Source organism: Oncorhynchus mykiss, chromosome 4 (assembly GCF_057628025.1).
Source record: "Oncorhynchus mykiss isolate SJ-2025 chromosome 4, ASM5762802v1, whole genome shotgun sequence".
Lineage (NCBI taxonomy): Eukaryota > Metazoa > Chordata > Actinopteri > Salmoniformes > Salmonidae > Oncorhynchus > Oncorhynchus mykiss.
In genome coordinates this window covers 8,865,001-8,882,619 of record NC_143025.1, presented here as the reverse complement: position 1 = coordinate 8,882,619, position 17,619 = coordinate 8,865,001, and the positions used below count along the sequence as shown (strand labels likewise).

Genomic DNA, 17,619 nt, shown 5'->3' with positions numbered 1-17,619 from the left:
GCCTAATAGTAAAACACACTTTGCTGGCTCTAACCGCGCGTCCAATCAGTTTGCTACCTGCTCTTGGTAAACTGATGGAGAGGATTGTGTTTGACCAAATACAATGCTATTTTTTCAGAGAACACGTTACGTACTTAGTTTCAGCATGCATATAGAGGAGGGCAATCAACTTGTACTGTACTGACTCAGATGACTGATGATTGGTTAAAAGAATAGTAAGATGATAGTTGGAGCTGTATTGCTAGATTCCAGTGCAGCCTTTGATGTTGTTGTTACTTGTTATGGCTTTAGATCACCTGCCATCACATGGTTGGAGATGTATTTATCCAATAGAACCCAGAGTGTTCTTCAGTGGAAGCTTCTCTCACATCAGATATGTACAGTGCGGTCACAGATTTCACCGGATGTATAAATGTGAAGCATCCAGTTGGCGTTTCCACTTACTACCAAATATGGTGATGAGAGGAAGCCCACTGGCCAGCAGTGGGACAAGATGGAGCGAGATGGATTTTGGCTGACATTCTGCTAATTTTCTCATAGATTAAACATTTGATCTCCATACAGTTTTCCGTTTCCAGAACTAGAATCTGTAACAAACTGAGTGGATTGCGCTTTGCAGACTTTACCCATTGTCAAATTGTCAAAAATAATTGAGTGCAAGGGCGATTTTCAATTATTGCACACTCGCACGTCACAAAGCAGGCGTTCCCTAACGGAAATATGCAAATAAATGCTTGAACGCGCCAATAAGATCTCAGTCACTCGTGCTTGGCTCTGCCCACCTCCTTGGTTGTTCTGCCCACTCTGATTAATTTGCTCCCATTGGAAATGACAGGCTCTGGCCTATCTTGGTTTATAATTAAAACTCTTTGGTGAGGTGTCCCTCAGGGCACACGCCTTGGTCCGTTAACTCTTCTCTATTTTTATAAATGATTTGCCACTGGTCTTACACGAAGCTAGAATGACTATGTATGCGGATGATTGCACACTCTACATGTCAGCACCCAAATAAGGAGTTACAGTCAGTACCAGAATGGTTGATTAATAATAAACGGGTCTTAAATACATCTACAACTTAAACAATTGCATTTAGTTCAAAACATTCTCTAAGACCTAAACCTCAACTGGAGTTGTACATAAAGGGTATGACTGTTGCACATCCAGACATAATATCCTCAACAACGTGCCAGTCTTTACTGGTTGAGGGTTGATGAGAGATGAACTGCTTCTCTTCTATTTTTTTTATGAGAAATATTACTGTGGTGAAAATTCCAGATTGTTTGCATAAATCAAAATAACATTCAGCTCACACATCCATGCATACCCCACAAGACATGCCCCAGGGGTCTCTTCAGACACCCCTACATACTCCACAAGACATGCCACCAGGGGTCTCTTCAGAGTCCCATACATACTCCACAAGACATGCCACCAGGGGTCTCTTCAGACACCCATACATACCCCACAAGAAATGTCACCAGGGGTCTCTTCAAACACCCATACATACCCCACAAGAAATGCCACCAGGGGTCTCTTCAGACACCCATGCATACCCCACAAGAAATGCCACCAGGGGTCTCTTCAGACACCCATGCATACCCCACAAGAAATGCCACCAGGGGTCTCTTCAGACACCCATGCATACCCCACAAGAAATGCCACCAGGGGTCTCTTCAGACACCCAAACATACTCAGCAATACATGCCACCAGGGGTCTCTTCAGACACCCAAACATACTCAGCAATACATGCCACCAGGGGTCTCTTCAGACACCCATACATACCCCACAAGACATGCCACCAGGGGTCTCTTCAGAATCCCAAAGTTCAAAACGAATTCACGGCAGCAACGCACAGTTTTATACAGAGCCATGGTGGTGTGGAACTACTTTCCGTCCTCAATTACTCAAATAAACAGCTAAATTACCTTTAAAAACGTCTTTTAAAAACAACTTACGGAACAGCAGTGAAGCGACGCAAACATAGACACAGTCTAACGCACACATTATTTTGAGGTTGAATTGTTTGTATTATTTTTTTTAGTTGCATTGTTTTGTGTATCATTGTATTTTTTTCATTTGGGTAACTGTCCTTCAGTGTATCAGTGTTTCTGTTACTTGTCATGATTCGTGTGTTTTTTTTCTTGTGTGGACCCCAAGAAGATTAGATGCTGCTGCTTCTGCAAATACTAATGGAGATCCTAATAAACACACAATAAATATAGTACTGAACTCTGGCGCTTACAGCTACTCAACTGAATACAGCGTGTGCTACAGTGTCTCAGTAATAGCATTTGTGTATAAAACCAGGAAGAGTCCTAAGTAACTACTCGAAGGGACACATTTCCTATCCTACCTCCCTCCCCTCCCCCAGAAAAGAAAAAAGAAAGTGTCCTTGTCTGTGACTGTGAATGCATCCCAAAAGGCACCCTGTTGTCTTTATAGTGCACTACCTTTGACCAGGGCCAATAGAGCTCTAGTCAAAAGTAGTGCACTTCAAGGAGTAGGGTTCCATTTGGGACATAAGCACCCTGACCTTAATTAGCATTAGCCCTGTTAGCCGGTCGCCACCTGCTGTTGTTCTGATGCTCTGAGGGCTGACCAGCTTACAGACACTTCCATGACTGCATTGACCTGTGACCTGCAAGCAGGCACTCTTTCCAAAGCCTCCTATAGTACCAACAACTAGTGTCTTCAATGTAGGCCTAATCTACTTACTCCTGTGTGTGGGGGAGTAGTTCCCATTCAGTTCTCAGCAAAGGTGTTTCCAAATAACACTTTAAACTGGATTGGCATTGAATTCCCTTGGTTTGATTACTGTTATTTTGTCATTTAACATTATTAGGATGGAATAGAATATAATAAAATGGAATATATTAAAATAGAATATAATAAAATGGAATATATTAAAATAGAATATATTAAAAAGGAATATAATAAAATGGAATAGAATAAAATAGAATAGAATAAAATGGAATAGAATAGAATAAAATAGAATAGAATAAAATGGAATAGAATAGAATAAAATAGAATGGAATAGAATCATATAGAATATATTAAAATAAAATAAAATAAAATAGAATATATTAAAATGGAAAATAATAAAATAGAATAGAATAAAATAGAATATAGTAAAATAGAATAAAATGTAATAGAATAAAATAGAATAGAATATAGTAAAATAGAATACAATAGAATAAAATAGAATATAAGAAAATAGAATATAAGAAAATAAGAATAGAGCCCTGCCCTACTTGGCTGTTGCTGTCCGTATTAGTTTATTATTTTAAGAGGTGGGGCAGTGATTTTGCATTTTTATTTGATAGGACAGTGAAAGACTGACAGGAAAAGTAGGAGGAGGGGGTATGCCAGAGGCTTGGATTTGAACGCACACTCACACAGGTATTTTTGTGTGAAAATGATTGCCTGTCTGTCTATGGATAACAGGGTTGAGGTGTTACAGTATATGTATTGAGATCTGGACACCGCTGTGAGAACCACTGAAGCTAGCCAGCTTAACTACCAGCTATCAGTCAGCAAACCATTGCTAGCGGTCATCAGCTAACCTTTAGCTCGGAAAGCTCTCGCCAGTTCGAACAACGTGACTCAAACCAGAGCATAACGGACCTATTATTATTATTTTTTTTTCCCACCATATCCCCGGATTCCTACCGCAAACTCTGAACATTTTCCTCTGGATCTTCGCAACTAGCTAACCACAATCTCGGGTGACTACTCCTGGCTAGCGTTTCCATCAAGCACCAATTAGCCTGAAGCTAGCCCGGCCAGGGCTCCTGTGCTACCACCAAAGCCCACTCCTGGGCTACAATATCCGGACCCCTTCTACTGCCGGTATGGGGCACGGAACCACGCCGATCCTCTACGACTGGAATACCGACAGAATCTGGCCGAGGATTCCAACAGGCCCCTCAGGCGCGAGGTCCGCTGAAGGTCCATTCTGCTAACCGCGGCCTACTAGCTACCTAGAGCTATTTGGAACCCTACTAATTCCACGACTGGTCTATCGATGTCACCGCACGAAGAGACAAAAACAGACTTACCCCCAAAGGCTAACTTGCTAGCCCCGGTCTGTTAACTGCTAGCTTGCTTTCCCCGGTCTGCTAACTGCTAGCTTGCCTGCCCCGGTCTGCCAACTGCTTGCTTGCTGCCTAACTGCTAGCTTGCCAGCCCCGGTCTGCTAACTGTTAGCTTGTTTAGCCCCGGCCTACTAACTGTTAGCTTGTTAGCATCGGCCTGCTAACTGTCTGAATCGCCGTGTCCCCAGTCAGCCCAACCACTCACTGGACCCATATGTTCATATGTTCACTTGGCTACGCATGCCTCTCTCTAATATCAATATGCCTCGCCCATTACTGTCCTGGTTAGTGATTACTGTCTTATTTCACTTATTTCACTGTAGAGCCTCTAGCCCTGCTCAATATGCCTTAACCAACATTACAGCTGGTAAAGGTTACAGTTGGTTACAGTTGGTAAAGGTTACAGCTAGTAAAGGTTACATCTGGTAAAGGTTACAGTTGGTAAAGGTTACAGTTGGTAAAGATTACAGCTGGTAAAGGTTACAGCTGGTAAAGGTTACAGCTGGTAAAGGTTACAATTGGTAAAGGTTACAGCTGGTAAAGGTTACAGTTGGTAAAGGTTACAGCTGGTAAAGGTTACAGCTGGTAAAGGTTATCCTAAAGACATTCTACCCACCTGCTACTTTCCACTCTTCTTTCATAACATTATCTGGCTATCAAAACCTGCACCTCCATTATCTTCTTATCTAGTGATTTTCAATGATGTTTCTGCTAGTTTGGATTTTCTACGGCCTTGCTGCGGCTTTGGGTTAGTACAGTATGTCTCTAATGCATGGCTGAAGGCTGGCAGGATATAATGCCTCATTCTCCCCACTCCTCTTCTGACATCTACCAAGAGCCCCCTTCTGGTTGAAGAGTCTTTGAAGAACCTTTGGCAAAACGTTCCTTTTTATCATTTGGTGAATAACTTGTGTAGGTTATTCATAGTGTGGTAGTTTGAATCACCTTGTTATCCCACTGCTCACAGCTCATCCAATCTCTGTACTCTTCAAGCCGGATACATCACCACAATGCCAAGTGATACGCACGTCACTAACACACCTCCACACCTCCACACACACACACACACGCATGCACGCACGCACGCACGCACACACGCACACACACACACACACACACGCACACACACGCACACACACACACCTCCACACACACTCACACATGACTGGGGAGCCAATCATCAGGGAGAAGACAGTTCAGTAGGCCAGTAGAAGTCCTGCTTTATGACTGGGGAACCAATCATCAGGGAGGAGACCTGCTTTATGATTGGGGAACCAATCATCAGGGAGGAGACCTGCTTTATGACTGGGGAACCAATCATCAGGGAGGAGACCTGCTTTATGACTGGGGAACCAATCATCAGGGAGGAGACCTGCTTTATGACTGGGGAACCAATCATCAAGGAGGAGACCTGCTTTATGATTGGGGAACCAATCATCAGGGAATGGACTTGATTAACTAGCCAACCTACTACTATAACTTTTCCAATCCAGTATACTGTGCACTGAAGACTATAGAATTGTTAGACCACTGTATGTAATATGTAAACTACAATCGTCAAGTGCATCAATCTCTCGTGCATCTTGCATCTCTTAGTTGTAAGTCTAAATAGGTCAAGTATGACTGAGGATTACAGGAATGTTTGAAGAGCAGTGACAGACAATGGTTTGAAGGAAAATTAAAATTGTTGTCTTCCATAGTGTGTCTTCCATGTATTATGTTTATCGACAGCAATGCTATTTCATTAACGCAGATTACGGATGGAGTGCTTGTTTCAGGAATGCAGATTTGGGTAGCTCATATGATGGGATATGACAACACAGACAGGAATATCAGGAATCTGTCTGTGTAGTTGGGAGATCATACATTTTGTTTTTCAATGGTTAAAAAAAACAAAAAAACACTTTGAATATCTGTCCACTTGTAGTGGGCATCGTGTACGAAAGGCATCAATCGAGCATAAGCAACATGATCACACCATCTAGTGGCTGTTTGTAGAAGTACCAGAGCAGCTTTCAACCCATCTGGCTGACGATAATCAAAGCCACAGAGGGAAATATAATAGAGTGTGTATGCTAGCGTGTTAGGGACACACGACCTTGATAACCACATGGTATGGTACGTTCTGAACTGGTCTAACAGCTGCCTTACAGGCACAGGATTAGAGAAAATGGTACTAGCAATCACACAATTACCTAAGGTCATCAAACAATAGCATACTTTATGTTGGACAGAAACGAATCGCTAAAGTACGGAACCATAAAAATAAAATAATTCAGTGATGTATATGTCAGATCATGCTCTTTTATATTACATGACAGAAAGAACAGCCTGCAACACTAGATAACAGTTATAAACATCATTATAATCCAGATTAAAGCTCTGTGACTTTCCAGTGGCATTTCAACAGATGTTAAAATCTCACGTCATAACCACGACTCACATTCATACCCGAGAAAACAATCACGACAGCAAAGACAGCCGCTAGTCGTTCACCAGAAGTGGGATTTTATTATTGCATCCAATACAATAACACCCCCCCCCCCCCCCCCCCCCCCAAAATTAAAAAAATAATAATAATTAGATACATATTTATGATTTTGTTCAACATTGGTCATCATGGAATTATGAGGTACGGGAAGCCAAAAGCAACAAATGAAATAATAATTAATGATTTAAATCACACTGCAACACAGTAAAGCGTCCATCTTAAAGGTACAATCTGGGATCAAGATGGGAATCTGTTCAATAGGCTTTCTACATTCATCATACAGCCAATGGCTCTTAGAACACAATATAATGAATCCCAGATTGTAGCCTTAATAACCAGACAGAGTGCACTCAAGGCTGAGACCTGGTCTGATATTCAATCCAATGCTGCGCGACACCTCTGTTGTAGGGCGTTGTAGTGGAGAGGAGAGGAGAGGAGAGGAATAGTAATGGAAGATTGTTCCACCACCAGTATCAGTGACTGGATAAGTGACTGTTGCTATCTATATCCCCTGGAAGATTGATCCACCACTGTGTGTGTGTGTGTGTGTGTGTGTGTGTGTGTGTGTGTGTGTGTGTGTGTGTGTGTGTGTGCGCGTGCAAATGCGTGCGTGCATACACCTGCCCCCCCCAGGACCCAGTAACTAGGCAACTGAGGCCTTTGGATTGGATTCTCACGGGCATGACCTTATGAATAGTTCAATCTAAATCACAAGGTCATGCCCAGGTCAGAGGTCAGATAAAAAGGTCAGAGGTCAGTTAAAAAGGTGAGCGGTGCAGATAAATACAAGTCAAACATAAATACATGAAATGATATACACAACAAGCAGGATGTATAGATATGCAGAGATTGGGGGAAATCGAAGGGCCTAGGTTAGTCAAACTTTTCAGAACAAGAGTCCCCTTTTCAAAATCAATTGAAGTCAATTGTTGATAAACTCTTGATCAATTCAATAGATGTCTCATTCCTATGTCGGTGGACAATATGATTTACAGAACGTTGTCAAGAAGACCAGAACAATCTTTTCATCATAAGGAATATAGTAAACCTTGTACGAAAATACATGACAATAAGACAGCAAAATGACCCCCAGGAGATTTATCATATCATCTCAGTGTTCTCAAAGTAACAGACTCTAGCCCATCGGCAGGTCAGTACCAGCGCATCGTTGATCTCAGACATTTTATTCAATGACCTCATGTCGCTGAACCTGGGTCTTGTACATTAGGGCACGCAATGGAAAACGGTTAAAAACAGAAAACAAAAATGTGCTTTTTTTTGGGGGGGGGGGACAAATCCAGGTTGTCCCTCCAAGTTTCAGTCCGTTCTCTTCTGTTTAGTGCCTGATGAACAAACTACTATCTCCGGTTTATCTTGTGTTTAGGTCTGGCGAACACCTCTGGCGAACACCTCATTTACCCATCTATCCATGTTGTTATGGACGAAGAGCTGCAATTCACTGTGCCTCTGTCTGTACTTTCTGTCTACCCACACACACACACACACAGGTTGTGTACAGTACAGTCACTACACCAATCACACAGACCTCAGTTTGACGTCTGTATATTCTCTGTGCCCATTGGGGAAACAAGGTGATCGTTCTGTGACTGATGTTCAGGGAGTCATGTTTTTAAAAAAAGAGAATGGCTTGAAAACTGTGCGCAGTACATCTCTGTCAACAAGCCTTTCACTGCCATGTCGGCCAAGGTCGGGTGAAGCGGATGTGTGTTTGCTATGGCCTGTTCTCCCTAAGGACTGGCTGACTGGGGAGGGGCGTGTGTTTGCTATGGCCTGTTCTCCCTAAGGACTGGCTGACTGGGGAGGGGCGTGTGTTTGCTATGGCCTGTTCTCCCTAAGGACTGGCTGACTGGGGAGGGGCGTGTGTTTGCTATGGCCTGTTCTCCCTAAGGACTGGCTGACTGGGGAGGGGCGTGTGTTTGCTATGGCCTGTTCTCCCTAAGGACTGGCTGACTGGAGAGGGGCGTGTGTTTGCTATGGCCTGTTCTCCCTAAGGACTGGCTGACTGGGGAGGGGTGTGTGTTTGCTATGGCCTGTTCTCCCTAAGGACTGGCTGACTGGAGAGGGGCGTGTGTTTGCTATGGCCTGTTCTCCCTAAGGACTGGCTGACTGGGGAGGGGCGTGTGTTTGCTATGGCCTGTTCTCCCTAAGGACTGGCTGACTGGGGAGGGGCGTGTGTTTGCTATGGCCTGTTCTCCCTAAGGACTGGCTGACTGGGGAGGGGCGTGTGTTTGCTATGGCCTGTTCTCCCTAAGGACTGGCTGACTGGGGAGGTGCGTGTGTTTCTGGTGCTCCTTAATTTAATGTGATGCTATTAATTTCTTTTAGTTGCTACCAATGAAAAATTACAATTTAGAGCCCAGTGTGTAGGCAGAGGAGGTGCCTACATGACAGACTATCAATAGCCAAAGCTGTTAACATTTTCTTCCCCCTCTATCCTCACAAGGTTTACTGTATTCTCACTATATTTTTGTTTTACCTTTATTTAACCATGCAAGTCAGTTAAGAACAAATACTTATTTTCAATGACGGCCTAGGAACAGTGGGGGTTCAGGGGTAGAAGGACAGATTTGTACCTTGTCAGTTCAGCGGTTTGAACTTGCAACCTTCCGTTTACTAGTCCAACGCTCTAACCCTGCCGCCCCAGGTATTCTCACAAGGTTTACTGTATTCATTTCCAAACTGTTACTTTAAAATCCAGTCATTTGTCAAAAATATACATTCATGTCTTTTGATAAAATAATATATTTGATAACTAGGCTAGCAAAAACATTTTGTATATAGTAAGCGTAAATATTCATGTAAAACATACACAAGGATCCATCCAATATGGCTGAAACAAGATAGTAGTAGACATACCATCGACATCTTTCAGTTAATCTCTGAAATTACAACATGAAAAGTGCAGTTCAGTCAAAGTTCCTTAGCTTGTTACCAAGTCTCTTTGGGAGGCCTCACGTTCACCACACCTTTTATCTAACTAGGCAAGTCAGTTAAGAACAAATTCTTATTTTTAGTGATGACCTAGGAACAGTGCGTTAACTGCCTTGTTCAGGGGCAGAACGACAGATTTTGTACCTTGTCAGCTCAGGGATTTGAACTTGCAACCTTTCGGTTACAACTCCAACGCTCTAACCACTAGGCTACCCTGCCGCCTTATCACAATACACTGACAGAAAATATAATAATATAAATAAAAGGAAAAATATTGTTGGTGTTATTCTGAATTTAAAAATAATCTATATTGGGTAAAACGTTAGATGAATACACTACATGATCAAAAGTATGTGGACACGCTCGTCAAACATCTCATTCCAAAATCATGGGCATATGGAGTTGGTCCATCCCTTTTTACTGCTATAACAACCTCCACTCTTCTGGGAAGGCTTTCCACTAGATGTGGGTACATTGCTGCTATAACAGCCCCCACTCTTCTGGGAGGGCTTTCTACTAGATGTTGGAACATTGCTGCTATAACAACCTCCACTCTTCTGGGAAGGCTTTCCACTAGATGTGGGAACATTGATGCAGGGACTTGCTTCCATTCAGCCACAAGAGCATTAGTGAGGTCGGGCACTGATGTTGGACGATTAGGCCTGGCTGCGTTCCAATTCATTCCAACGGTGTTCGATGGGTTTGAGGTCAGGGCTCTGTGCAGGCCAGTTTTTCCACACCGATCTCGACAAACCATTTCTGTATGGACCTCACTTTGTGCCTGGGGCCATTGTCATGCTGAAACAGGAAAGGAGCTTCCCCAAACTGTTGCCACAAAGTTGGAAGCACAGAATCAACTAGAATGTCCCTGTATGCTGTAACATTAAGATTTCCCTTCACTGAAACTAAGGGCACTAGCCCCAACAATGAAAAACAGCCCCAGACCATTATTCCTCCTCCACCAAACTTTACAGTTAGCACTATGCATTCGGGCAGGTAGCGTTCTCCTGGCATACGTCAAACCCAGATTTGTCTGTCAGACCACTCTTGGCATTGCGCATGGTGATCTTAGGCCTGTGTGCAACTGCTCGACCATGGAAACCCATTTCATGAAGCTACCGACAAACACTTCTTATGCTGACTTTGCTTGCAGAGGCAGTTTGGAACTCTGTAGTGAGTGTTGCAACCCAGGACAGATAATTTTTATGCGCTACGTGCTTCAGCACTCGGCGGTGCCGTTCTGTGAGCTTGTGTGGTCTACCACTTCGCGGCTGAGCCGTTGTTGCTCCTAGACGTTTCCAGTTCACAATAACAGCACTTACAGTTGACTGGGGAAGCTCTAGCAGGGTAGAAATTTGACTGACTTGTTGGAAAGATGGCATCCTATGACGATGGCATGTTGAATGTCACTGAGCTGTTCAGTACGGGCCATTCTACTGCCAGTGTTTGTCTATGGAGATTGCATGGCGGTGTGCTCGATTTTATACACCTGTCCGCAACAGGTGTGGCTGAAATAGCCAAATTCACAAATTTGAAGGGGTGTCCACATACGTTTGTATATGTAGTGTATGTCTGAACAACAGCTTTTAAACAAATACCTTAACACAAAATTACAATGTGAGGATATAGGCTACAATAGATATTGTACATTATTGGAAATTGATCAGTATACTTTCTTGTAGTTTAACATTATCAAACAATCCACATTGGTACAGTACCTCCACATTCAACATTGTACTGTAGAAAAATACTTAACCCAGCGGGCAAAGATGGCTGAAACGACGTCATTACCACTCGTTTACAACCAGAACTGGTTTCGCCCGCTGGGAACTCTGTCCTTTTACGTTAGGTCATTCACGCTGCATTAAAAATACATCTCTGTCCTAAGTTTTTTTTCCTCCAATATGGATATGCACTCATTCACACCCTCCTTGAATAAAAAAAAAAAAAAACGACACTAGCGATTAAAAAACACAATGCCAATACCGAAGACAATTTCCCCATAGTTTAGACATCGCAGGAGGGTGTGTACTCTGCCTCGGATGTCTTGGCCGGGGTAGCAGGATGACTGGGGTTGGGATGTGAAGAGGTCGGTGCTCCTTGGTTCACAGGAGTTGGAAGTTCAGATCCCGAGGGAGTGTAGTGACTCAGAGGTGTGACGTGGGAGTTTATTACTGCTACCCTCTGTCATGGGAAGAGAGGAGAAGTGAGAAGGACCAGACCCCCCTGAAGGTATGGAGAGAGACGGTCTGGATAGAGACCCTTCTTGGGGCAGGTAGCTGACTGAACCAGAGGTGGAAACAGTGGAGATAGTCCTGACATCCTGGGTGAAGAGGTCCACTAAGGACTCTGCCCTCTGCCCTCTTTCGTCTACCCTAACGGGGCATGACGTCTGTGGGGTGAGGGAACTGTGAGAGCCCATGGCGCTGGAGGGTTGGCTGTGGAGCTGGCTGAGTTGGCTGTGGTGATGATGGTGAAGCACCGTCCTTCCTGTCAGTGGGCTCTGGATGGTGGGGCTGGGTGCCACCGGTGGGGTGCAGGACGGGGAGCCATCCCCTGATCCGTACTGGGCCAGCGAGGCGAGGGCAGAGTGGGATGAATGGGCAGAGTCCACCGGGAGAACCTGAGGGAGGAGGCCGGCGTGGAGGCCAGGGTGGAGGCCAGAGTGGAGGGTGGGATGGAGGCTGGACTGCAGACCCGCCAGACTGTGATGCACCAGGGAGGATGAGGCTCCACCACCTCCAAGGCTGGCCTGTTGTGGGATAGGTATTGATAGAAACCCACTGGAGCTGTGGTTTAGGGTGGTGTAGCTAGGGCTGGTGCTGGCGTAGGAACAGTGGGAGTATGCTCTCTCCTGATGTTCACCAGAGCCCATCCCCCTCTGGACCTGCTGAGAGCTGGTAGCGTGAGAGGAAGAGGAGTCGTGTTGCTGTAGCTGGCTCAGGATGGGGCTGACAGAGTTACAGATGAGAGGGCTTAGGGTGGAACCAGAGGGGGCTGAGAACCTTCCCGAGTCCATGGTGGGTCTTCCTGATGCCCCCTGCTGTTGGGAACTTGGTGAGCTGTACGGGTGGTGGTGGTGGTGGAGCTGGGCCGCGTAGGAGGAGGAGGACGGATACCCCTGGATTGAGGCCTGGCCCAAGAGGAAGGGAGAGCCTCCGCTGGGCTGGGCCTGGAAGTTGGTGGTGGTGGTGGGCTGGTACATGGAGGTCATAGGTGACAGAGGAGACATGGAGGAGGAGGAGGTGGAGACTAGATGTTGCGCCCGAAACGAGGCTAATATCGGAGTGTCCACTCCAGAACGGAACTTCACAGAACCGGCCGGAGATGCAGCCCCGGAGCCACAGCTGGGAACGCCCATACCTCCAGCTGCAGACACGCCCACAAACACACCCCTTTCCAAACGGTGGCCTCCTGGATCCTTGAACGACCTGGAGACGGGGAGCGGATGGTGGAAGAGGATGGGAGGGAGCTGGGCTTGGAGCTGGGAGTGAGAGAAGGCCAAAGCCAGGGATGTGGTGGCTGCAGCGGCCTGGAGGGGGCCCTGGACCAGGGGAGCCCAGATGACCCCTGAGGTGGAGGATGGGAGGTTCAGGGAATGGGGAGAGATGTTGCTCTGGATAGCCATGTCACGGTCATGCTGTACGATCCTCTGGATGATCTCATTCTCCTGGAGGTTCACAGTTCCTGAGTTCTGGGCGACTTTGTGTTGGAGCACAGAGTTCCTCTTTCCTGTAGAGAAGAAGAGAGAGTAGTGGTATGTGAGGAAAGGCAAAGGGTTAGGGTTAGAGTTAGGGTCTGTCTTGTGCAGTCTAAACCTTCTAAAGCACCCAGAGAGCAGATTTTATGACCTAAAGTCGACTGTTGCAGTCATCTTTGGGTGTTGCTGTCATATTAGAACCAGAACTAGAGAGAGTTCCTGCTGGTAAGGCTATATTAAACCCTGCTTGTCATCCATTAAACCACAGCTAAATGAGGGTCTTTTTAACACAATGCTTTCACCTCAGGGCAGTGAGATATAACATTCCCCTTCTGAAATTAAAAACGGTTGAATACTAATCCAATATAAGACTTGAATTCTCACACTTTTCTTTCCACATATTCAGCCAGTTTAAATCCTTCCAGGTTCTAATTCACCTGCATTTGGTTCATTCTATAACTAGAGGACACCTGATAGGTCCAGGAGTGGTTAGTATCATGTGTGTCTTTATCTTTTGTGGTCTAGTACTGTTTGTTTTGCTTGCTGGGGCCATTTACTTTAAGTGCTGTCTGTCTTCCCAGTAGCTTAACCTGTTGTGTGAACTGCTGACTGCTCTTACCTAGTTATTTTCAGATCTCATTTTGCTTGTTTTGTAGCTTTGACAACTACACTGAGTATACAACAGTGGAGGCTGCTGAGGGGAGGATGGCTCATGATAATGGCTGGAATGGAGCAAATGGAATGGCATCAAACACCTGGAAACCATGGAAACAATGTGTTTTGTGTATTTGATACCATTCCACTGATTCCACTCCAGCCATTACCACGAGCCTATCCTCCCTAATTAAGGTGCCACCAACCTCCTGTGGTATACAAAACATTAAGAACACCTGCTCTTTCCATGACATAGACTGACCAGGTGAATCCAGGTGAAAGCTATGATCCCTTATTGATGTCAATAAGGGAAAATCCACTTCAATCAGTGTAGATGAAGGGGCGGAGACAAGTTAAAGAAAGATTTTAAGCCTCGAGATGATTGAGACGTGTGCCATTCAGAGGGTGAATGGGCAAGACAAAGATTTAACTGCCTTTCAACGGGTTATGGTAGTAGGTGCCAGGTGCATGGTTTGAGTCAAGAACTGGAACGCTGCTGGGCGATTCAGGCTCAACAGTTTCCAGTGTGTTTCAAGAATGGTCCACCACCCAAAGGACATTAAGCAATATGCTTGACCTAATCTTTACTCTACTAATCACACTGCAACCCCCCTCCAGGTCTCGATCAATACTAATCTCACTGCAACCCCCCTCTAGGTCTCTGATCAATACTAATCTCACTGCAACCCCCCTCCAGGCCTCTGATCAATACTAATCTCACTGCAACCCCCCTCCAGGCCTCTGATCAATACTAATCTCACTGCAACCCCCCTCCAGGCCTCTGATCAATACTAATCTCACTGCAACCCCCCTCCAGGTCTCTGATCAATACTAATCTCACTGCAACCCCCCTCCAGGTCTCTGATCAATACTAATCTCACTGCAACCCCCCTCCAGGTCTCTAATCAATACTAATCCCACTGCAACCCCCTTCCAGGTCTCTGATCAATACTAATCTCACTGCAACCCCCCTCCAGGTCTCTGATCAATACTAATCTCACTGCAATCCGCCTCCAGGTCTCTGATCAATACTTTGTTTCTTTCCCGTCTCCTCCAACCCAACCCAGATGGTTATGTGCTGTCACAATCTTCACACTCTCTCTCCCACTACTCTCTCTTCTTCTATCCTATCATCTCTCCCTTCTGCTAAATCCTTCTCCCTCCTGTATCCTGATTCAGCCTCTTCGACCCTACTCTCCCCCCTTTCCGCATCCTATGACTGGCACTGTCTCCTTTCCTCCCGGTCGGCTCGGCCCTCCTCTCCTGCTCCGTGGCTGAGTGACTCCTCGTGTGTTTACAGAACAGGGCTGTGGGGAGCTGAGTGAAAATGGAGGAAAATGTAACTTTTAGAGGACCTATCATCCTTTTACTACCTTCTCTTCCTCTGTATCCTCTGCTAAAGCCATTTTCTATTACTCCAAATTCCAAGCTTCAGCCCCTAACCCTAGGAAACTCTTTTCTACCTTCTCCTCCCTCCTTAATCCTTCACCCCCTCGCCCTCCCTCCTCCCTCTCCGTTGACAACTTTTTCAAACACTTTCACGATATCCGCTCCTCGTTCCCTCAGCCTATTAAGTCCACTTTCCCACACACCCGAGCTACCCTACGCCTTGACCTCTTTCTCCCCTCTCTCTCCAGAGGACATCAAATCAAATCAAATCAAGTGTATTTATATAGCCCTTCGTACATCAGCTGATATCAGCTGATATCTCAAAGTGCTGTACAGAAACCCCAAACAGCAAGCAATGCAGGTGTAGAAGCACATCCTGTGACTAGTGAGGTCCGGCCACCAAACAACCTGCCCACTCGACCCCAACCCCTCCTCCCTTCTCCAGGTCATCTCTGGAGACCTTCTCCTATTCCTCACTTCCCTCATCAACTCATCCCTGACCACTGGCTGCGTCCCCTCTGACTTCAAAATGGTCAGAGTCGCTCCACTCCTCAAGAAAACAACACTCGACCCCTGATTGGAAGTGATGCAGACAATTACATTGATGGAAGCTACATTCTATCTGCAATATTAAAGCTGATCTTCCACCTAAAAAAAAATATACCCCAGCCCTCCACCCAAACCCTACACCCAAACCCTCCACCCCAACCCTCCACCCCAACCCTCCACCCAAACCCTCCACCCCAACCCTACACCCCAACCCTACACCCCAACCCTACACCCCAACCCTACACCCCAACCCTACACCCCAACCCTACACCCCAACCCTTCACCCAAACCCTCCACCCAAACCCTACACCCAAACCCTCCACCCCAACCCTACACCCCAACCCTCCACCCCAACCCTCCACCCCAACCCTACACCCCAACCCTCCACCCCAACCATACACCCCAACCCTACACCCCAACCCCAACCCTCCACCCCAACCCTCCACCCAAACCCTCCACCCCAACCCTACACCCCAACCCTACACCCCAACCCTCCACCCTACACCCAAACACTCCACCCCAACCCTTCACCCCAACCCTCCACCCCAACCCTCCACCACAAACCTCCACCCCAACCCTCCACCCCAACCCTCCACCCCAACCCTACACCCCAACCCTACACCCCAACCCTCAACCCAACCCTCCACCCCAACCCTCCACCCCAACCCTACACCCCAACCCTACACCCCAACCCCAACCCTCCACCCCAACCCTCCACCCAAACCCTCCACCCAACCCTCCACCCAAACCCTCCACCCCAACCCTCCACCCTACACCCAAACCCTCCACCCCAACCCTTCACCCCAACCCTCCACCCCAACCCTCCACCCCAACCCCAACCCTACACCCCAACCCTCCACCCAAACCCTACACCCAAACCCTCCACCCCAACCCTCCACCCCAACCCTACACCCAAACCCTCCACCCCAACCCTACACCCCAAACCTCCACCCCAACCCTCCACCCCAACCCTACACCCCAACCCTCCACCCCAACCCTACACCCCAACCCTACACCCCAACCCTCCACCCCAACCCCAACCCTACACCCCAACCCTCCACCCCAACCCCAACCCTCCACCCCAACCCTCCACCCAAACCCTCCACCCCAACCCTCCACCCCAACCCTACACCCCAACCCTCCACCCCAACCCTCCACCCCAACCCTACACCCCAACCCTCCACCCCAACCCTCCACCCTACACCCAAACCCTCCACCACAACCCTCCACCCCAACCCTACACCCCAACCCTCCACCCCAACCCTCCACCCCAGCCCAATCCAAGCTGATAGCTACTTTATCCCTCTAGAGTCTAAGCCCTGGGGAAGGGGGGGGGGGGGGGTCTACTAAGCTAACATATTGAATTGTTTTAAGATGGTCATACCAAGGATCATTTAGTTATTTCATTTAGTATTTTACGACCCCTTAAGGTATCAAAAAATATATATGAAAAACAATATTTGATGAAACATTGAGTTTGTCATTACTGCTATTAGCCAATAGAAACACATTGAATAACATATTTGTTACATGGAACAACAGATAGACCCCAAAAAATCGAAAGGAAGTTTTTTTTAAAGTGTCTTTCCTAAAACTGAGAGATATAAAAAATATGAGGAAACTATTTTTTATTATGTATTTATGCCCTTATTTTTGGCACTAAACTATCTCCATATATACCTCCATTAATTTTTTAAAATTGATACGGGGACCTTGAGAAGAGTCCATGTTGGCTTGTACGTGCTCGTGAGAGTCTCACCTTTCCTCATATTAATGTGTAGCCATAACT

General features: G+C 46.3%; 1 protein-coding gene across 1 annotated transcript in view; it reads right to left on the bottom strand.

Annotated features, from left to right (window-relative positions):
* Window positions 1-7,486: 7,486 nt before the first annotated feature.
* LOC110522714 (potassium/sodium hyperpolarization-activated cyclic nucleotide-gated channel 4-like) overlaps window positions 7,487-17,619 on the bottom strand; it is a 59,847-nt gene continuing 49,714 nt past the window's right edge. The window contains 2 exon segments of the mRNA XM_090231060.1: window positions 7,487-11,702; window positions 11,704-13,270. Of these exon segments, the coding sequence (XP_090087186.1) occupies window positions 11,546-11,702; window positions 11,704-13,270 (1,724 nt within the window). The 3' untranslated portion in view covers window positions 7,487-11,545.